This window comes from Eulemur rufifrons, chromosome 15, assembly GCF_041146395.1.
Source record: "Eulemur rufifrons isolate Redbay chromosome 15, OSU_ERuf_1, whole genome shotgun sequence".
NCBI classification, from domain to species: Eukaryota; Metazoa; Chordata; class Mammalia; order Primates; family Lemuridae; genus Eulemur; species Eulemur rufifrons.
Genome location: NC_090997.1, coordinates 62,533,524 through 62,557,493, shown reverse-complemented (window position 1 = coordinate 62,557,493; position 23,970 = coordinate 62,533,524). Strand labels below are relative to the sequence as shown.

At 39.7% G+C, this 23,970-nt stretch overlaps 1 protein-coding gene across 2 annotated transcripts in view; it reads right to left on the bottom strand.

Annotated features, from left to right (window-relative positions):
* Window positions 1-12,213: 12,213 nt before the first annotated feature.
* ARMC2 (armadillo repeat containing 2) overlaps window positions 12,214-23,970 on the bottom strand; it is a 100,453-nt gene continuing 88,696 nt past the window's right edge. For both annotated transcript variants that reach the window (XM_069488294.1, XM_069488295.1), the window contains 5 exons: window positions 22,633-22,755; window positions 22,191-22,304; window positions 20,207-20,339; window positions 19,706-19,866; window positions 12,214-13,374 (listed from right to left, as the gene is read on the bottom strand). In XM_069488294.1, the coding sequence (XP_069344395.1) occupies window positions 13,217-13,374; window positions 19,706-19,866; window positions 20,207-20,339; window positions 22,191-22,304; window positions 22,633-22,755 (689 nt within the window). In that variant the 3' untranslated portion in view covers window positions 12,214-13,216. The remainder of the gene's footprint in view (window positions 13,375-19,705; window positions 19,867-20,206; window positions 20,340-22,190; window positions 22,305-22,632; window positions 22,756-23,970) is intronic.

Genomic DNA, 23,970 nt, shown 5'->3' with positions numbered 1-23,970 from the left:
GCAAATATAGAAACCTATAATTTTGGCATATACATCCATTTTTAATTCTTGTATAGAATTTAAAAGACAAAAGCATAAAATAACTATAAATCTATGTTAATGGGTACATAATATATAAAAATGTAATTTGTGAAGTGGGGGGCAGGCAGAGCTATAAAGGAGGTTTTTATGTGATTAAAGTTGTTCCCAGTTTAAAATAAATTGCTGTAACTAAGATGTTTTATATAATCCCCATGGTAACCCACAAAAAAAATATCTCTAGAACTGAAATGGAATCAAAGCATGTTACTACAAGAAAAAAAAAAATCAATGAAACACAAAGGAAGGCAGTAAAGAAAGTGAGGGACAAAAAAGCTACAAAACGGCTAGTAAGTCCTTCCCTTTCAGTAATTATGTTAAATGTCAGTAGACTGAACTCCCTAATCAAAAGACACAGATTAGCTGAATGGATTTAAAAGAATAGGACCCAACTATATGCTATCTATAAGAAACTCACTTCAGATCTAAGGACACCCATAGGCTAAAATTCCATGCAAACGATAACCAAAAGAGAGCAGGGTGGCTGCTATACTACTATCAGACAAAATAAACTTTAAGTCAAAAACTATTTCAAGAACCAAAGGAGAACTTTTTATCAAAAAGTTCATTTCACCAGGAAGCTATAACAATTATACATACATCAAACATCAGAGCTTGTAAATATATGAAGCAAACATTGACAAAATTGGAGAAATAGCAACACAAATATTAAAAGACTTCAATACTTTCAATAATGGATAGAACAACCAGACAGAGGATCAGTAAGGAAATAGAAGACTTGGACAGCATAATAAACCAGTTGGACCTAATAGATATGTACAGAATACCACCCAGCAGAACACACATTCTTCTCAAGTGTATATGGAATATTCTCCAGGATTGAATACGTTAGGCCACAAAACAAGTCTTAAAATTTTAAAAGGTTGAAATCATACAAAGTATGTTTTCTGATCACAGTGGAATGGAACTAGAAATCAATAGCAGATGGAAAACTGGGAAATGCACAAATATGTAGAAATGAAACAACACACTCTTAAACAACTATTCAAAGAAATCACAAGGGAAATTAGAAAATATCTCCAGACAAAAGGAAATGTAAATAGAGAATACCAAAACTTACTGGATGCAGTAAAACCAGTGCTAAGAGGGAAGTTTATACCCATAAATCTTACATTAAAATAGAAGACAGATCTCAAATCTACAACCTAACCTCATACCTCAAGGAACAAGAGAAAGGCCAAACTAATAAGCCCAAAGCTAGCATAAGGAAATAATAAAGATTAGAGCAGAAATAAACAAAATAGAAAAAAAAAAAAAAACAGACAACAGAAAAAAATAAACCAAGAGTTGGTTTTTGAAAATAACAAAATTGACAAACTTGTAGCTAGATTAAGGGAGAAAAAGATTTAAATAACTAAAATCAGAAATGAAAGAAGAAACATTATAACTGATGCCACAGAAAAAAATTATAATATGAATGATTGCATACCAATAAATTGGATAACCTAGAATCATACAATGTACCAAGATTGAATCATGAAGAAACAGAAAATCTGAACAGACCTACAACTAGTAAGGATATGGAATCAGTTAATCAAAAAGCTCTCAGCAAAGAAAAACCCAGGACCAGGTGGATTTAATGGAGAATTCTACCAAACATTTAAAGAATTAACACCAATCCTCCTCAAACTCTTCTGAAAAATTGAAGTGAACACTTCCACACTCATTGTATAAAACTACTATTACCTTAACACCATAGCCAGAAAAAAAAAATACAAGAAAATTATAGACTAATATACCTGATGAATATTGATACAAAAACCATAAACAAAATACTAGCAAACATAATTCAACAGCACAATAAAAGGATTATAAACCATGACCAATTGGGATTTATTCCTGGAATGCAAGGATAGTTCAACCTACAAAAAAATCTATGTAATACAGCATATTAACAGATGAAGGAAAAAAATAACATGATCATCTCAACTGATGGAGAAAGAGCATTTGACAAACTTCAACACCCTTTCAAAATAAAAACACTTGACAAACTAGGAGTAGAAAGAAACTATCTCAACATAATAAAGGCTATATATGAAAAACCCACAACTAAAATCATTTTCAATGGTGAAAGACTAAAAGCTTTTTCTCTAAGATCAGGAACAAGATAGGGATGCACCTGCTCTCACCACTTCTATTAAGCCTAGTACTAGAACTTTTAGCCAGAGCTATTAGGCAAAGAAAAAAAACATAAAAAGTATCCAAATTGGAAAGGAAGATGTAAAATTATCTGTGTAGATGACCATGATCTTATATGTAGAAAACTCTAAAGATTTCACAAAATAACTGTTAGAACTAATAAATTCAGTAAAGTTGCAGGATACAAAATCAACACACAAAAATCAGTCGCGTCTCCATACACTAACAACGAAGAATCCAAAAAGAAAAATAACAATTTCATTTGCAATAGCATCCAAAAAAAAAAAAAATTTAGGAATAAATGAAACCAAGGAGATATGCTACGATCTGAATGTTTGTGTTTTTCCCAACTCATATGTTGAAACCTAAACACCCACGTGGTCGTATTAAGAGGTAGGGCCTTTGGGTGTGATTCGGTCAAGAGAGCTTCATCCTTATGAATGAGATTAGTGCCCTTAGAAAAGAGGCCCTAGGCAGCTTGCTCTCCTTTCACACGTGAAGACACAGCTAGAGGGTGCCATCTATGAGGACAAGCGCCCTCACCAGACACCAAAATTCTTGATCTTGGACTTCCCTGCTTCCAGAACTACAATAAATTTTTCTGTTATCTATAAATTACCCAGTCTAAGATAATTTGTTATAGCAGCCTGAACAGACTAAGATAAAAGACTTGTACACTGAAAACAAAAAAAATCACTGTAAGAAATTAAAGACATAAATATTATAAATGAAAAGACATCTCATGTTCCTGGATTGGAAGACTTAATATTGTTAAGATCACCCAAAGTGACCTATAGATTCAATGCAATCTCTATCAAAATCCCAGTAAAATTTTTTGCAGAAGTAAAGAATTTCATCCTAAAATTCGTCTAGCATCTCAAGAGACCCTGAATAGCCAAAACAATCTTGAAAAAGAAAAACAAAGTTGGAGGTCTCATACTTCCATATTTCAAAACATATTACAAAGCAACAGTAATCAAAATAGTGTGGTATTGGCATAAAGACAAGTATATAGACCAATGGAATAGAGTAGACAGCCTAGAAATAAACACTTGCATATGGTGAAATGATCTTTGACAAAGGTGCCAAGACCACTCAGTAGGAAAAAGATAGTCTCTTCAACAAATGATGCTGGGAAAACTGGATATCCACATGCAAAAGAATGAAGTTGGACCCTTACATCATATATAAAAGTTAACTCAAAATACAGATATAAATATAAGACCTAAAACTATGACACTGCTAGAAGAAAAGAGAGGGAAAGTTTCATGACATTGGATTTGGAAACACTTTCTTGGATATGACACCAAAAGCACAAGCAACAAAAGAAAAAATAGACAAATGGAATAACATCAGAAGTAAAAGCATCTGTGCCTCAAAGGACACACTCAACAGAGCGAAAAGACAACCTACGGAATGACAGAAACTATTAGAAAGTATTGTCAAATCATGTATCTCAATAAGGGGTTAATACCCAAAATATACAAAGGACACTTACAACTCAAAATAAAAAACCAAATAACCCTATTTTAAAACGGGCAAAGGACTTGAATAGACATTGCTCCAAAGGTGATATACAAATGAACAAAAAATATGAAACAAAAACATGAAAAGATACTCAACATGACTAATTATGAGAGACAAGCAAAACAATATTATAATGAGATGTGACTTCACATCTATTAGGATAGCTATTATTTAAACAAAAAAAACAAAATAACAAGTGTTGGTAAGGATATGGAGAAACTGGAACACTTGTGCACTGTTGGTGAAAATATAAAATGGTATCATCACTAGAGAAAATAGTATGGAGATTCCTCAAAAAATTAAAAATAGAATTATCATATGACCTGGCAATTCTACTTGCTATGGACTGAATATTTGTGTCCCCCCCAAAATTCACATGTTGAGGCCCTATGTGGTCTTTCAGAGGTAATTAAATCATGAGGGTGGGGCCTTCATGAATGTCATTAGTGCCCTTTTAAGGAAAGACATGAGATTTTCAGAGAATCAAGATGGCAGATGAGGAAAACCTCCAGCCAGAGTCTCCCTGCAAGAAAGACAGATTTTAGAAGAAAGTGGAAAAAAAAAATAATCAGGCAGACAAACATAGATCAGATGAGGGTCGGAAGGAAGAGTGCCTGAAACTAAAGGAGACTCCACATGAAGAAGCTGCAGAGGAGAACTGGAAGGAGAAAGGCTCCCGAGAGGCTTGGAGACCAGCAACAACGGTTGGTGGTCCAAGATATAATTGAGGTAGGTGGAGCAGCTACATTTCCCCTCCCTTGCGTTTTAGACTGCGGGTGGGCTCCTGAGCGGAGAGACCTGCCCACGCCAACCCAGAGACAGCCACCGCCAGTGAGCCCTGAGCCTCTTGTGGACAGGGCACCTCCAGGTCCGCAGGTGCCATATTGCTTCATTCTCCCCTGTCCCTTTGCCTACCAGCCACTGCTGAGAGACAATTTAGCCACGACCCAGAGGCATCTGCAGGGAACGGGACCTCTCCTTTTGGGGACCTACAGCAGACTGAGCGGGGTACTCAGATTGTGAGCTCCCTACCCACCCGCCCTGCCTGGTGCTGCTTGTCTGGTGACTCCAGGAGAGCGGGGCAAATCCTGAGGCGGAAAGACACCAATCTAGCTTGGGCACCCCATGGGTGACTTGAGACCAGCACTCCTCTCCCTAGAAGCGTCAGGGATTGATCTCCAGGGCCCAGGGGACAGGCCTGCAGACCAGATCCCGTACACCCAGGCCTCAATCGCATTGCCCTGGGGCACAGAAGGGTTATTTGTGAACCACCCTACTGAGTGTGTGCCTTCAGGGGCAGATCAGCGTGCCTGGGGGCAACCCTCCTCTCACAGGAAGGCCGTGCACCCAGCCCAGGCTATGATCCTGGGCAAGGAACCTCCTGGCTGGCATGACAGCCAGGGTAGATCCACTGGCTTGAGGTCCTGCCTGCGGACAGAGGCCCTGGAGAAACTGCGGAATAGGGGAGGGTGGAAAGGAGCAAGGCCTGCTCTAGATTGTTGGTCTCAGACAGCCCCACATTCCACATGCAGGCTTTCCTGCTGAGAGGGGCCATTCCAGCCCCTCCCTGGCAGCTTTGCCCAGAGGCAAAGAACAGACCTTAGACCCCTGCTAACAGCATTTGTGGAGCTTGAGGGCAGGCTCACCCAACCCAGCTCTGCCCAGACTCACTCCCTGACCTGCTCCCACTGAGGTGCAGAATAAGGACACACCTGGAAGTTCCAGGGCCCCACCCACAACGTGAGGCACTAGAGTGCCTCTCCAGAGGAAGGAGAGCTGGTTACAGGACCCAAAAACAACACTGCAGCCTGCCCCTCCCAGCAAGCACCACCTACTGATAGGGAGGTCATTCTGCACACCCTTTTACTGCATCTACTGACTCATCATATAGGGTGTGGTCAAATCTCACCCACAAACACCACCTAGTGGCTCAGAGACTAAACAGAGTGTGTCATCATCCAAACGAAAATCTAAAGGCAAGAAGCAGCAGCTGATCCAGATGGGAAGGAATCAGCAAAAGAACTCCGGAAGTATCAAGAATCAAATGGAAAGCACACCCCTGAAGAGAAACACCGGCTCTCTAGCAATGGACATTAACCAAACTCAGAACATCAAAATGACAGAAGAATTTCAAACATGGATCATCAGAAAACTGAATTATATGCAAGAAAAAATGGATAACCAACACAAAGAAACCACAAAAAAAAAAATCCAGGACTTGGAAGAAAAATTCACTAAAGAAATCAAAATATTAAAGAAAAATCAAACTGAACTCCTGGAAATGAAGAATTTATTCAGGGAACTACAAAACACAGTGGAAAGCCTCAAGAGCAGGGTAGATCAAAAAGGAGAAAGAATCTCAGAGATCGAAGATAACACCTTCTAATTAAATAAGTCAGTCACAGAGATAGAGCAAAGAAATAAGAGAAAAGACCACAGCCTGCAAGAAATGTGGGATTATGTGAAGAAGCCTAATGTGAGAGTTATAGGCATTCCTGAGGGTGAAGAAGATAATACGCAAGGGTTGGATAAGCTATTTGAAGATATAATTGAGGAAAATTTCCCAGGCCTTGCTAAAAATCTAGATATACAGGTACAAGAAGCCCAAAGGACCCCTGGGAGATTCATTGCAAATAAGATGACACTACATCATGCAGTCATCAGACTGACCAAAATATCCACTAAAGAGGCCCTTCTTCGAGCTGTAAGGTGAAAGAAACAAGTAACATACAAAGGAAAGCCCATCTGAATAACGCCAGATTTCTCAACTGGAACCTTACAAGCAAGAAGAGACTGGGGCCCCATTCTCACCCTTGTGAAACAGAATAATGCCCAGACTAGAATCTTGTACCTAGCTAAGCTAAGTTTTATATACAAAGGAGAAATTAAGACATTCTCAGATAAACAAAGACTGAGGGAATTCACCAAGACCAGACCAGCCCTCCAAGAAGTACTCAAAACAGAGTTGCACATAGACCAGCACGAGAAACACTCACGAATGTAAAACTACTCAAAAGCTAAAGATCAAAGGCCAGATACCACAATGGCTCAAGAAAGAAAACATAGCAATGAAGTTCTACCCAACAGAATGAACAAAAATCTGTCCCACCTATCAGTTCTCTCAATAAATGTAAACGGCTTGAACTCCCCACTCAAGAGACATAAGCTGGCCCAATGGATAAAAAAAATACAAGCCAAGTATCTGCTGTCTCCAGGAAACTCATCTATCTTGCAAAAATGAATTTAGACTGAAAATAAAGGGATGGAAATCGATATTTCAAGCACATGGAAGCCAAAAGAAGGCTGGCGTGGTGGTTTTAATTTCAGATAACTTAGTTTTTAAATCAACAAAAGTAATGAGAGACAAAGATGGACACTATATAATGGTGAAGGGTACAGTTCAACAAGAAGACATAACTATACTTAATATGTATGCACCCAACTTAGGTGCGCCCAGATTCATAAAGCAAACCCTACTTGAACTAAACCAACTGATAAACAGCAACACCATAATAGCCGGAGACTTCAACACCCTGCTGACAGCACAGGACAGATCCTCCAAACAGAAAATAAACAAACAAATAATGGACTTAAACAGAATGCTAGAACAAATGGGCCTGACTGACATTTACAGGACATTCTATCCAAACTCCACTGAATATACGTTCTTCTCATCAGTTCATGGGACATTTTCTAAGATTGACCATATCCTAGGACACAAAGCGTGCTTTAAAAATTTTTAAAAATAGAAATTATACCATGCATCTTCTCAGATCACAGTGGAATAAAAGTAGAAATCAACCCTAATAGAAATTCTCATTTCTACTCAAAGTCATGGAAGCTAAACAACCTTCTCCTGAATGATCATTTCATAATGAGGAAATCAAGATGGAAATCAAAAGATTCTTTGAACTAAATGACAAAGGAGACACAAGTTATCAAAATCTGTGGGACACAGCTAAAGCAGTCATGAGAGGAAAGTTTATTTCCATAAATGCCTATATCAAAAAGAAAATTTACAAATAGACAACCTAATGAATAGACTCAAAGAGCTGGAGAAAGAAGAATAGACCAACCCCAAACCCAGAAGAAGGAGTGAAATTAATAAGACCAAATCAGAACTAAATGAAATGGACAACAGGAAAACTATACAGGAGATTAATAAAACAAAAAGCTGGTTCTTTGAAAAGATAAACAAAATCGACAAGCCTTTGGCTAGACTAAGACCAGAAAAGAAAAATCTCTAATAACCTCCATCAGGAACATGAAAGGAGAAATTACAACTGATGCCACAGAGATACAAGATATCATCTATGAATTCTACAAAAACCTTTATGCACACAAATTGGAAAATGTGGAGGAAATGGACAAATTTTTAGAAACACACAACCTCCCTAGGCTCAACCAGGAAGAAATAGAATTCCTCAACAGACCAATATCAAAAACAGAAATCGAAACAGCAATAAAAAACTTGCCCAAAAAGAAAAGCCCAGGACCAGATGGTTTCACACCCGAATTTTACCACACCTACAAAGAAGAACTGGTACCTATCCTACAAAAGTTATTCCACAACATCAAGAAATATGAAATCCTCCCCAACACATTTTATGAAGCCAACATAACTCTAATACCAAGACCAGGAAAGGATGCAACAAAAATAGAAAACTACAGACCAATATCCCTCATGAATATAGATGCAAAACTTCTCAATAAAATCCTAGGAAATCAAATCCAGGTGCTTATCAAAAAAATAATCCATCACGACCAAGTGGGCTTCATCCCAGAGATGCAGGATGGTTCAACATATGCAAATCTATAATTGTAATACACCACATAAACAGAAGCAAAAACAAAGACCATATGATCCTCTCAATAGACGCAGAAAAAACATTTGACAAAATTCAACACCCTTTTATGATAAGAATGCTTAACAAAACAGGCATAGACAGGGCCTACCTAAAAATGATACAAGCCATATATGACAAACCCACAGCCAACATTATATTAAATGGGGAAAAATTGAAAGCATTCCCACTTAGAACTGGAACCAGACAAGGTTGCCCACTGCCCCCACTGCTATTCAACACAGTGCTGGAACTCCTTGCGAGAGCAATCAAGCAAGAGAGCAGAATCAAGGGTGTCCACATGGGGACAGAAGAGATCAAACTCTCACTCTTTGCTGATGATATGATATGATATATCTAGAAAACCCCAAGGATTCAACCAAGAGACTCCTGGAACTGATAAATGAATTCAGTAGAGTCTCAGGATACAAAATCAATACACACAAATCAGAGGCATTCATATATGCCAATAATAGTCAAACTAAGAACCAAATCAAAGACTCAATACCCTTCACAATAGCAACAAAGAAAATAAAGTACCTAGGAATACATTTAACTAAGGAAGTAAAAGACCTCTACAAGGAGAACTATGAAACACTGAGGAAAGAAATCGTAGAGCACATAAACAGGTGGAAAACCATACCATGCTCATGGATCGGAAGAATCAACATTGTTAAAATGTCTATACTACCCAAAGTGATCTACAGATTCAATGCAATCCCTATTAAACTACCAACATCATTTTTCACAGATATAGAAAAAATAATTTTACACTTTGTATGGAATCAGAGAAGACCCCATTTAGCAAAAGCAATTTTAAGCAATAAGAACAAAATGGGCATTAATTTACCAGACTTTGAACCATACTACAAGGCTGTGGTTATTAAAACTGCTTGGTATCGGCACAAGTGCAGGGATACAGACCAGTGGAACAGAACAGAAAATCCAGATATAAAACCATCCTCATATAGCCGTCTAATCTTTGACAAAGCAGACAAAAACATACTCTGGGGAAAAGAATCCTTAATTCAATAAATGGTGCTGGGAAAACTGGATAGCCACATGTAGAAGACTGAAACAGGACCCAAACCTTTCACCTCTCACAAAAATCAAATCACGGTGGATAACAGACTTAAACCTTAGGTGTGAAACTATTAGAATTCTAGAAGAAAATGTGGGAAAGACTCTTATAGACATTGGCCTAGGCAAAGAATTTATGAAGAAGACCCCAAAGGCAATCAGAGCAACAACAAAAATAAATGGGATCTGATTAAATTAAAAAGCTTCTGCACAGCCAAAGAAACAGTCACTAGAGCAAACAGACAACCTACAGAGTGGGAAAAAATTTTCACATGCTACACATCTGATAAAGGACTAATAACTAGAATCTATTTAGAACTCAGAAAAATCAGCAAGAAAAAAATCAAACAACCCTATCAAAAAGTGGGCAAAGGACATAAATAGAAATTTTTCAAAAGAAGATAGAAGAATGGCCAACATACATATGAAAAAATGCTCAACATCTCTAATCATCAGGGAAATGCAAATCAAAACTACAATGAGATATCACTTAACTCCAGTGAGAATGGCCTTTATCAAAAAGTCCCAAAACAATAAATGTTGAAGTGGATGTGGAGAGACAGGAATACTCATACACTGCTGGTGGGACTGCAAACTAGTGCAACCCCTGTGGAAAGCAATATGGAGATAACTTAAACAGATACAAGTAGACCTACCATTTGATCCAGCAATCCCATTACTGGGCATCTACCCAAAAGAACAAAAGACGTTCTATAAAAAAGACATCTGCACCCGAATGTTTACAGCAGCACAATTCACAATCGCAAAGATGTGGAAACAACCCAAATGCCCATCAATACATGAGTGGATTAGTAAAATGTGGTATATGTATACCATGGAGTATTACTCAGCTATAAGAAATAACGGTGATATAGAATCTCTTATGTTCTCCTGAATAGAGTTGGAACCCATTCTACTAAGTGAAGTATCCCAAGAATGGAAAAATAAGCACCACAAGTACTCACCAGCAAATTGGTTTCCCTCATCATCACCTAAGTGCACATTTGGGAATAACACCAATTGGGTGTCGGGTAGATATTGGCGGGGGAGTGGGTGTATACATACATAATGAGTGTGATGCACACCGTCTGGGGAATGGACATGCTTGAAGCTCTGACTCGGGGGGTGGGGGGCCATAGACAATATACATAACCTAAACTTTTGTACCCCCATAATATGCTAAAATTAAAAAAAAGGAGAGACTTGAGAGAGATGATCTTTCTCTCTCTCCACCATGCTAAGATTCAAGAAGGCACGCCTCTACAAACCAGGTAGAGGGGTGCTCACCAGGAACCAAATTGGTGGGCACCTTGATCTTAGACTTCCTGGTCCAAAACTTTAAGGAATAAACTATTGTTTAAACCACCAAAACTATGGTATGTCCGTTACTGCAGCCCACTTCAGGGTATATATACAAAAGAATTGAATACAAGATCTCAAAGAGATATTTGCACACCCCATATTCATAACAGCATTATTCACAATAGCCATGATATGGAAGTAACCCAAATGTCCATTGACCAATGAATGAATTTAAAAAAGTGATACATACATACAATGGAATATATTCTGCTTTAAAGGAAGAAAATCCTGTCACAGGCTACAACATAGATGAAATTTGATGACATTATGCTAAGTGAAATAAGCCAGTCACAAAAAGACAAATACTGTATGACTTCACTTAAACAAGATATCTAAAATAGTCAAGTTCACAGAAATGGAAAGCAGAATGGTGGTTGCCAAAGGCTACGGGGAGGAGCAAGTGGGGGGCTGTTGGTTAATGAACATAGACTTTCAGTTTACAAGACAAAAAAGTTCTAGAGATCTATTGCAGAACAATGTGAATATACTTAACACTACTGAACTGTATACTTAAAAATGATTAAAATGGTAAATTTTGTTATGTGTTTTTTAACCACAATTTTTTTCAAAAAGGTAAGTAGACAGTTCCAAATGGTCCAGCTTGCATATGAGCCTGGGGGGAGGGGAACAAAACAGGTATAATGGTGTCCCACCATAAGTTACTATATTATATTAGTTATAAATACTGAGGAGACTGTTGCAGGGGGTGGAGTTTGATTTTTTTCACTGAAAGCAGAATATATGGCTTGCTAGGGATATAATACAGACTTATATCCATAAATGTTTTGGAGATTAGCCCCTCTGACTAAACTGATTTCATCTATTGGAGTGAATTTACTAGTACATACTATGAATTACCGAGTAGGATTACAATAAGGTGAGTGTCCCTAGAGGATTTTGCTGAGCCCAAACCAGGAATGAACCCCAGAGTAAAACCACCCTCAGAAAGTCTATTTGTTCCGGGAAATGTAGATTTATTCTAATAGGCTTCGAGAGCCCACCCTGTCTAGGATGCCCTCATCCCATGAGTCTTGGTATTCTGTAGGGGTAAGAGAGGAGCTGTTTAATAACAGCTTTTCTCCAAGCAGAGTAGTAAATTTGCTTTTATTTACAAATCACCTTCATTTGGCTAGTATAGGATAACAATAGTAGTCTCAATTTCTTTTTTTAATCATTTATTCAAACTTACTCTACCAAGAACACAAACTAATAAACTACTTGCCATCATAATGTTATAACTTACTGAGCACCTGCTACACATCATACACTGGACTGGGCAAGTCACACATTTAATGGTTTGTTCTGAACTATGCTACAAAAAAAACCTATACTATGATAAAATAGATATTATTCCCATTTTACAGTTGAAGCTCAAGAAATTAAGTTACTTGCTCAAAGCCCACACAGCCAGCAGGAGAAAGTTAGAATTCAAACTGAGACCTGCCATACACTTAAGCCTACACTCTTTCTAATATATCATATCACCTCTCTAGACACAGAGAGTTACAATTAGAAGGACTGTCTAGTCCAGTCATTTTATTTCAAATGAAAAGAAAGGTAAAATAGTTCCTTTTTCACCTATTTTACTTACTGAGTAAAAATAGATGACCTAAAGCAGTCTTCTTTAAGTTTTTCTGCTTACTTGTTCTCTTAATATGAGGACCAGAAAAATACTGGTACCTAATTAGAAAATGTATTATTACATGTAGTAAGAATTAGTTTAGATGCTTATGTAGTAATGTGTTCCATTTACGTTGACCACCATTCTTTCTAGATACATAATCTAATAGTCTTTATTGCATAGTTCATTTAATAAACTGACAAGCACTTAAATCCCCAAATTGCCAAATCAAAATTTTAAGACTAGAACTAAGTTATTTAATAGTGAATAAAAGAAAAAGCTGTTTACTTAAAAAATGTGTATCTTCTCATCTTACATTTCTCATAGCAGAAAATATAACATGTATTAATATATTCATTTTTCCATAATACCTAGCAAGAAGAAATGCTTATTCCTCTTAAAAGACTTAGGCTACTCACTAAAACCAGTACTTGAAAAACTTTCAATCTTTGTTAATATCAAAAAGAAAAAATGTTCGTGTTTGTTACCACTTCTTAAGAACGAAGGAGACCTGACTGCCTGTTTGTGGTTGAGCTGCATCCCGTTAGAAAGAAGGAATAGGCAGGGGTTCCAGGAAGGTGTGATGTCTCTGAATTCGCTTTAGAAGCTGCTGTGCCACAGGTTTGAATTCTGTTTCCCAATGGAATTTGTGATAGCTTTTTAGGTCTTGGTCAAAGCTGCCATCCAGTGCTAGTTCTTCATCTGTATCAGGAAAATTTAAATTATAGCAATTATTTGGAAATGTAATCCTATTGAATAGAGTTTAATGTTTGATGACATGATTAAACTCACCCTGGGTCATCTGTAATACCAGTATAATACAAGATAGGATTTTGGAGGACATTCTTTACTGTCTTCTGTTCTTTAAAAATATATTATTTTAAAATAAGTATAATTTAGTTTCTTAATTTAAAAGGGCAATCATTTTTTCAAAAAACATCCTAGATTGAATTGAGCTCTTATTTCATCTAATCCCTTAGTTGTTTTTACGTGTAAGTTTGCATCCAAAAGTCAGATCACAATTTCTCAGAATAAACAAAGTATTAATAGGTTACTTCCTTACATGTACATTAGGAAAAGTTAATTACTTGAACGGCTGACAGATATGAAAGGAGCCAGGAAATCTTTTGAGAAAGCATCATATTTGATGCTTTAAACTTTACTGAAAATCAGAACTTTACTGGCTTCAAAGCAGCGGGGATATAGTACTTTGAAAGGACAACCACCCATCCCCACGTTCTCTCCAATAACTGTGAAAACTGGGGGACTTCTAATACTCTCGAGGAGTATTAGAATTCCACATTAGTCTGTGGATAATGCAGAAAAGCACTTGTAAAAATAAAATGCAAAATTACAACTTTAATTTGATCCCTAATCCAAGGGCACCCTGAATTTTGTGAATACCATACATACATTCAACCCAAGTAGGAAGCTAAATGGCCCCTGAGGTTTCTGTGTTGACTTGCCACCACATTTTTCCTTATTTATATTGGGCCTTGCACCCCATGTGACAGACCTCAGGAAAGCCCACTGGCCTGCCAGTCAGCAGATTGGCTCTGCCACTTCCTAGGTCTGTGGCCTGAGGCAGACTTCTTAGATGGCAACCACTAAGTCCTAAAATGACCACAAATGTTGCTACTTACACAATTTGCAAACATTTTTTCATAGGGCCAATTAAAATCCTATTACACAAAATGCTTCATCACTCTGTTTATACCAGATTTTCTACAGCGAACTTTTGTGTACACTCAATGTATACTTTGGCACTATGGGTATTAGTGTCACCATCCAGAATAAGATAAGGGAGTCTGGAATCCCAGTTTGTCTCCTTCCCCTCCTCACAACCAAGTGGACAGCTATGCAGTTCTGAGATTAGTTCCAGGCAGACACAAACACTTCAGCAAGGAGCTCCATGGAGACCCTGTAAGCAAACCTGGATCTCCCCACCCATAAGATAACCAGGCCGTGAATGCAGGTGGTGTTGGATGGTTTGTTGCCTTTAAAGCCCTTCCCATTTGGCTATTTTCGGACAAGAAGAGTCTGCCAGACTCAGTAAATTCAGATTGCTAGGTCACCTTCGTGTTTATTCTTTTCCAGATTTTAATGAGCACCAAACTTTTGTTGAAAAATTAATTCTGTTGTTTTATGCCCTCCTTTCCCAAGCTGCTTAGGGTTGAGCAGTGTGGCCCAAGCACTTTGCAGTTCCTTCCTCTGCCTAGGGCTTTGGTTGGATTCGGTAGTTTTAGCAAAGTCTCTGTTGGTTTTTTTTTTTTTTTTTTTTTTTAATCTAATGTCAAGACTATGTTACTTTTCTTGAGGCCCAGCCTATAGTTAATCTACACGTGAACCATATTAATTCTAAATTGGGTTAGACAAGATAAGAGTAGCAAAACTGCTACTCTTTGAAACTGAAGTTTCAAAGTAAATACATCAAAATACATAAAAAGTGCCATATTACTTTGGGTATTAAATTTCAACTTATACTGCAAAGAGTGGTAGTGGGTGACTCAATAAAAATTTAGGTCTATGATTCATACTTTTTTGACTGTGACCCAAACTAAGAAACATTTTACATCATAACTGTGTATACATATACTTAGATACTTATATACAAATAACAAATGTTTCACAATAGAATACTTACCCTTACACTACATGTAATATGTCCTGATCTTTTCTTTCTTTGCTACTTCATTTTTAATAATGCTGGTCACAATCAACTAAACTGATTTCAGAACCCACAGTGTGAAAAGCACTGATTTATATAACCAATCATTCTTAAGCTTTCTTTGTGCACAGCACATTTCCAAATACTAAAATTTGGGGCAAGATATTAGAAAGGATTAAAAGACTTAAAACAATACATTTGTCAGTGATCTGTAAAGATTGCGTTATAAAACACAATCACCATTACAGTTTAAGTGTCCTGCAGCATCAATAAAAGCTTCCCCTACTCATTGCACTATTTCCTAGCTTGCCATTCAGTGCTGTTTAAGGGATTTATTAATATTATTGCCCTGACTATTCTAAGGTACAGTCCTCTTGTTCCAGAAGCACCGGATAGCTCTTTGGCATAGGTTTGATGATATGATCCTCCAGCTGGAACATGGGACCCCCTCTTGTCACAAACCCTGGGTGCCACGTTCCACATACCTTATGATAAACATACAATAACCTAATGTACTTCCTGTTTGTAACAATAAACCACACATACTGGTCATCAGGTGCCAGCCCCCGCCTGCCCAAGAGGGCTCATGACAGACTGGGATGCCAGGGCACACCACTCAGAAACTGCGAGACCGACACACCACTAATGAGTTCATAAGACATGACTGCAGTATACTGGGAACTTTCAGACATACGTTCTTTCTAAGCCACTTTGCAGAAAGACTGTCAATATTCTTTTTGTTTTTTTCTAGTCACCCAGCAAGAAAAAGCTAGGTAACTTACTGTGTTAATTGCCTTGCCATTATTTCCCAAAAAATAGTGCTCATACTTCAACATGGGCCTTGGTGATTTAATAGCTCATCCTGTTTTCAACATGGCCTGGGTTTTTTTAGCTATCTTTGTAAAAGAATTGAAATTCAAATTTCAATTTGAATTTCACCCACATGTCCATTTCACTTGCAGCAGCCCAACTTTCCAGACAGCCGCGACCCTGTCAGAAGGGTCTGAGTGCCCACTGCCGAGAGAAAAGCCAGGAAGCAGAACAGACCCCCACACAGCCCATGAGGCCCAGTCCCCAGATTCTCAGGAGCTCTGAATCAGTGAGAACCCGTGATGCTTTGGACAGTGACTTGGCTCCCTGAGCTCTTTGTTGTCATCCATGCCACAGTCCCCTTCCACAGGGCGGGGTGGAGTAAGGGGGTACTGTGTAATGGAATGGCAGGAAAACACAAGGCTAGATGTTTATTTTCTGATGAAGAGTCCTGGCTTTGCTACCGTATGACCTTGGCCAAATCACTTTCCCTCCTAGGTCTACTTTTCTTACCTGTCACCTAGCTAATGAGCTCAGAGAGATCTTGGGAAAATAGAATGAGCATCCCTTTAAAAGGAGGTAGCACCATTAAAACAAAGGTACCACTATTGTTAGCCAATCCACAAGCATCTTTCAAGTGCCTTCTTTGTATGAGGCAATACCCTTTTCCTTATGTGGCCCAGTGGGAGTGGGGAAATAAGATAAAACAGTAATACAGGAGAAGTTACAGAGTTCATGATTAACTACTATGTAAGAAGTACAGATTTCCTATGACTAGACTAGGACTGTGGGCTTCAAGAGCTATCCAAGAAGGGCCTGCAAGGACAGGCGGCATTTAGATAGGCAGGCAGGGAACATGGCATGTGCAGAGGCACAGAGGTTGGAGAAGCACAAGTAGAAGCCCAATGTGACTATAAGACAAAGTTGGGAGTGGAGCACAGTCGGCCCTCCACATCCTCCCCAACCAACCACAGAGTGAAACTATTTGAAAAACTAAAAATAATAAAAATATGAATTTTTAAAAATACAGTATACCAACTATTATACAGCATTTACATTGTATTAGGTATTATATATAGAGATGATTCAAATATGCATAGGTTCTCTGCAAATACTACACCATTTTGTATAAGGGACTTGAGCATCCGTGGATTGAGGTATCTGAGGGGGGTCCCAGAACCAATCCCCCACAGATACGAAGAGGCAACTGTAATAGGCAATAGGCCCACTAAAGCCAAGTGCCTTCCAGGTATACTGCCCCGTGCTGAGACGCCAGCCATCCCACACCTGCTTCTGACCCATCTTTGTGCCGCATGGCCCCACCATCCTTGTTATTTATGGCTGATTGCCCCAGGTGTAGGTAGCAAAGGAAGCCAGAGAGCCTGTCACAGAGCCAGCTGCTGCCTACGCAGGAAAGCCCTACACCACAGCAGAGTGACTCACTGAACCAATCGCATTTTCTCCCTGCATGGGGCACACAGAAAAGTGCACCAGCAGCGGAGACCAGAGGGACACACACTGAGTGCAGCTAGTGAAGCCATGACCAAGCAGGAACCTAGAGGGAGGAGGAGGGAGAGAAGAGAGAACTTTTTCTATAACAACAGAGAGAAAGCAGAGCCGGGTCTCCAGCATGGGGAGCCTAGAGGGGGAGCTCATGATGCCTGCTGCTGAGAGGGTCGACCCAGGACCCTGGCTTTTGAGTGGGCCTCTGGGAAGCTTTGGGCAATATCTTGTTTCCTGACTTCCTTCTTCCCGGTACATCCTTCCCCTTAAACATCACTAACCAGGGCGAGGTTCTCAATCCTGGCCACATATCAGACTCACCTGTGGAACTTCTTAAAACACAGATTCTCAGCCTCACCCCAGAGCTACTGAATCAGAATTTCTAGGGATGGGGCCAGGAAGGTGTTTAACTTGTTTAACTCCATAGCTGATTTCAATGCTCTGCCACCACTGAGAATGGGATTAAGGCAACCTGAGCGTGCATTTCTGCTCCCTGCAACCTGAGAAAGCTTAATGTTTTTCGAGCAGACTCTGAACCTCAACAATTTAAAATCATGCTCATTTTTTTCTTACTGAGTTTTAAACACATACACAAAATTATATTTACCTGGAAAAAGTAAATTTCACATCAACCTAGCAAATCTGGTTCTCTCAAATAACTTCTGAGTTTCAATTCCTGTTTAAGAATATATCATTACAACTCTTAAGAGTTACAAAGCACTTTAGCCATGTTTTGAAGATTTGCTATGTGTCAGGCACTGTCGTAAGCTCTTTGTACACATCTGCTCATTTGTTATCCTACCAACCTTGCAAGGTGGACATTAATTATCCCCATCCTGGAGATGATTAAATACAATTTCAGAGTGGTTAAGCCCAAGGATTAAAGACTTGTAAGGGGGCTGATGGCTCACACCTGTAATCCCAGCACTTTGGGAGGCCAAGGTGGGAAGAAGGCTTGAAGCCAGGAGTATAAGACCAGCGTGGGTAACATAGTGAGACCCCCATCTCTACAAAAAATTTTTTTTAAAAATTAGCCAGACCTGGTAGGATCACTTGAGCTCAGGAATTTGAGGTTGTAATCAGCTATCATCACCCCACTGCACCCTAGCCTGGGTAACAGAGCAAGACTCTGTTTCAAAAAAGGAAAAAAGAAAACAAACTTGTAAGGGATAAGGTGAGAACTTAGACTTGTCTGACTACAAGCCTTCTGGGTCTTCCCATTATGCTCTCAGGATGCTTGTTGGAGCCACATAATCTCCATTTTAGAGATGAAAAGACAGGCTATGAGATTTTCTTGTCCGAATCACACCACCAGTGAGAGCCAGAGGATTCGAACCCATGACTCTGAGTCACACTAAGCCTTTCCACACTGAATCACTGACCCAGTGCAGTGGCTGGGAAGCGATGTGGGCACACTTTCATTTTGGGAAAAGAATTACTGAAAACACTCAACGCGTTTATTGACCCAAATAATTGTTTTTAGACCTAACCCAGCATGAAAAAAATTATCCTGAAAATAGAAATTTTTTTAAATGTAAGAAATGATCCTCTTTCCTTTGGTGTGTATCAGTGATTTCCTGCCTTTCAAGGATATTAACCCCATTGTAATGTAGAGTAGTTTCACAAACCCTCCCCCCTCACATATTAAGCCTGCTAGTTAAAATGTATAGATTCATTTAAAAGCATAACAAGCCAGAATGGCTTTTAGCCATATTTTCTCAATTACAACAGTGTCTGTATACTTTTAAACAACACAAATACATTTATGCTGATTTCTTAATGTACTCTATAGAAAATGCAAAAAAAAAAAAAAAAAGCCATAGAAGAAATCATGACAGTATCCAATGAGTTAAAAGTCCTTCTGTCGCTATTATAAATAACATTCAGCCTCTTCCAGATAGTTCCAAATTATAATAATCTTTAACATACTCTTGCTGCTTATAGAAATATAGTGACCCAAATACATACCAATATTTACTGATACAGGTCATGGAAAAATATTTTTTATCTCACTCTGATAAAACTCAGACTCATCATAGTCAGGAGTCTTACCTAAAAATGATGACAACAGGACTAAGAGCGTGTTGGTGTCTTCAGTTCCAAAACACGACGAAGCATTAGTGATATTTTCACTGAAGTTCCATAAAGTTTTGCAAACCAAGCAGGCCAGCTGCCAATCAGTAGGGCCAAAATCTCTTAAACAATCCACTAACCTGAGTTAATAAAAGTCAAATTGAGAAGTTATTAGGTCATAATGTTTTTAGTTTTAATATTTTTAGCATGATGATATTTAATATGCATTATATGTAATTCAGTGGTCGTTTTAAAAAGTTTTTTATCTACAAACTTAAGTGGCTACAAAAGTAGCAATAATCTACTTCTGAATTATTTTAAGTGCCCGGTGGAACCTAAATCCCCTCTTTTGCCCCAGCTTGGGGCTTCCAAATGTTGAATACCTTTGCCCCAGATGAATGACGAGAGGGGCCCAAGCTCCCAAGAAAACTATACCCTTTGCATCCTGAGTGAGTCAGGACTCCATGCTTTGAAACTTACTTTTTAATGCCACCTCCTTCTTTTAGGATGACACGCTTGTCTTTATCCACGGTGAGATTTAGGAGAACACCACAGGCAGAAAAGCAAACATCCTGATGCTTAGCATCCAGCAACGCAATCATGAACTTGTGTACTGGGAAGGCAGAGAACAAATGCAGACCAGTGAAAGCTCAGGGTTCTCAGCTGTCTCTTGTTTTATAAATGGCACCAGGGAAACGGGGCGTGGCGTGCAAACCCAGAGCCCCTATTAAGGGACTTAACTTACTCTTCCTAGGGCTTTATCCATCACCCAGCAGTGGGTTCCTCTACACCCACCACTCCCAGAGCCTGCTCCCCTGCTTCCCAGAGACTGCTACACCTGACCCAGGCAGCAGCTCCCTCTCCAGAATGGTGATAGACTCCCTGCTGGCGGAAAGGAGGGAGCACAGGTGACATTCATCTCGAACTGCTGGTTGTTCTCAAGGGCCTTTCTGAACCTCCAGCAACAGCTCTCTTTAAATACACAGCCTGGGAAAGGGGAGTTGGCTCCTGGTGAGATCATCCTTGAAGTCTCCCACGGCCACGTTGAAGACTCAGACTGCTGGAAACCAACCTGTGCCAAGGCAGGGCTTCCAGTGTAGGGGTGTCTGCTGTCTCAGGGCAAGACAGGCTCCTGCTTCAGGAAACGGAACTGGGAACTCTTCGCCCTGTTTTCCCATCCCGCAGCAGGGGCTGAGCAAAGGGCTGGAGGAGAATGGACAAGGTGTACGCTCTGCCTCCTCCCCCTGTACTGCGCACCGAGCGGGGCCGCCCTGTTCTGGCCTCGGCCCTACCGACTGGGTTGGGAAGTGAGCTCGGCAAAGGCTACATCACATACATATGGACCCTTAAGAGTATAACATGGACACCAAAATGTTAACAGCTATCTCTGGGGGAGTGAGATAATGAGTGACAGTTGGCTGTTGCTGTTTTTTATATTTATTATCTGCATTATCTGAATTTTCTATCATGAGTGTGGATAACTAAGTTTTTAAAATTATTATTCTTACATGAAATATTTGAGACAAAGAATATGGTTAGTATAAACACTTAGGTGTCTGCCACCCAGTTTAAGAAATAAAACATTGCATTCAAAACAACATGCTATACGTGGTAAATATATATAATTCTTATTTACCAATTAAAAATAAAAACAATACAGATCCAATTTTATGTTTTTAGACATCCCTTTCTCTCCAAAGGTAAACTCTATATTAAGTGTGGAGTTTTTCATTTCCAAATACCATTTATACTTTATACCATTACTACATGAATACATAGGCATAAGCAATATTCAAGATAGCTTTGCATATTTTAAAACTCATATTCGTGGCATTCTTCTGTATATATCCTCCTATTGCTAGGTTTTTTGCACCTACATTATGTGTTTGAGATTGACCCATGTGGATATGTGGATGTCTAGTTCATTTATTTTAAATGTTGTCGAACGTTTGGTTGCATGAATATTCCATAATGTATTTCTCTTCTTGCCTGTTGATGGACATTTAGATTGTTTTCACCTTTTGCTATTATAAGCAAAATGTAATGGACATTCTACTACATGAAAGAGAATGTCTCTTGAGTCTATTCCCATGGGCAGAAATGATAAGTGAAGATTATTTGTTTCCATTAAACACACGCACACACACACACACACACACACACCCATGACTGCAGAAGCCATTTACAAGGGACAGGGGAACACCGCCAAGGTCCATCTTGGCACCCTGAGCCAGGAGCCTTATGTACAGAACGCAACATAAAACTCTACATAAAAATAAAAAAAACTTAACATAAAACAACATAAAACATAACAACATAACAACATAAAACAACATAAAAAAAAACCTCAACATAAAAACCTCAAAGCAGAAATAAGTGTCATGTAATGACCCAAGCTCCAAAAGCACTTAGGAGATTGTTGCCAAGAAGTGCACATTTATGAATTTAAGTGTCATTAACTCACCATTATTTTGCACAATGAAATCACAGATGTCACGGTCCTGGGAGAGATTTCCAAAGACGCGCACAGCCTCCAGGACTCCATCCATGTTGTTACTCACTAGCAGCTTTAAGAGCACTGGATTTGGTGACCACAAAAGAAATAAAATTAGTGAATTTAAGTTTTAATTTAAGGCTAATGGAAACCAATACCATACTAAATACTGATGATCTAAAAATTAAAAACAATAATAAAATACAAACTGTAAGAGACTTGAACAAGAACTAAGAAACTAATTTTTCCATAGTCTAATTAGCCCATGTTCTAATTTCTTAAAATCAGATCAGGCTCTAAGATATTTGTACCAGAAGTCAGAATATATTGATGCCTCCAGTTTTGTATTTAGTTAGTAAAATTAAAACCTTAAATGAACATGCATTTATCCAAACCCAACTCTGAAACTTACATTCAGCAATATACAGCTTTTTGTCTCGAATTACAGAATTCTTCACTTGGTAGTAAGATAAATTGTTGATCGTGGCTGTAGTATTGATCACCAGCTCCTCACAATCATCGAGTGACTTGTATTCTGAAACAAAGTGCGGATAAGGGAATCAAAGACCCATTGCAGGTGTAGAACCAATGACGTCGCAACTGCAGCAACAGCACCGCCAGGCACGAGCCCGAGCCGCTGTCCCGGGCAAGGTCTGTGCAAAGGCACAGGAGGCTCCGTTTGCTGCTTTATTCCCCCGACTCTTCCTGCAGGGAAGTGTACCAAGTGCAAGGGACTGCTCTGGCCAGGGCAGGGAGGACACTCCAAGGTCAATCCTTGCTACCAGGAGGCCTGGAAAAGTCAGGCTGATCTGTGTAGGAGCAGTAAAGCAAACGGGCCAATACCCTAGTGAGTGGAGTCGTCTCTAATCCCTCCAGTTTGCCCTGTCCTCAGGCTCTCCCAGGGGCGCCACCAGCTGCATCTGCACTCTGTTCCCACACCTCCACCTCCTGGCAGAATGATCCATCTGTGACTATCAACCTGCTTCCAAACACCCAGACTCTGATCCCCTCTCATGTCCTCACCACCACCCCAGCCCACCTCTCACCCCCCGCTGACTTCTCTTCTTCCCCTTTTGTCTTCCAAAGTCTATTCTCAACATGGCGATCCTTTAAAAGCCAGTGAGGTCATGGCACTCAGCTCACAATCCACCAATGGCTCCGCCTCGCTTGGCCCATAGGCCCCACTTGGGCCGCCCCAGGCCTTACCTTGCTGGTCTCGCCTGCTACTCTGGCCTCCAGCCACAGTGCCAATGCCTGTTGCTGGCTTTTTTGGCGGGGGGCAGTGGGGAACAGGGTCCTGCTCTGTTGCCCAGGCTGGAATGCAGTGGCGCGATCTTGGCCCACCGCCGTCTCAAACCCCTGGCCTCAAGCGATCCTCCCAGCCCAGCCTCCCAAGGTGCCGGGATTACAGGTGTGAGCCACCGCACTGGCCTCCTGGCTTCCGCGAGCACATCAGCATGAGCCTGCTGGAGAACTTTGCTCTGTGAATCCCTCAGTCTGGAATGCACTCTTCTTCCAGTGACCCGCTTCGCTCTCTCCTCGTGTCCTTCAAGCTGCGGCCTAGATGCCACCTTGTTGGACATACTCTGCTTAACCACCCTGTGGTACCACCCTCTATACAATAGCATCTGTTATTCTCTTTTCCCCTTCCCCTGCTTTAATTCTCCCCAGAGTACATACGACCGCCTGATGTTCTATGGGAAAATGTTAGCTCCATGAGGACTAGGGATTTGTCTGTTTTATTCCTGGC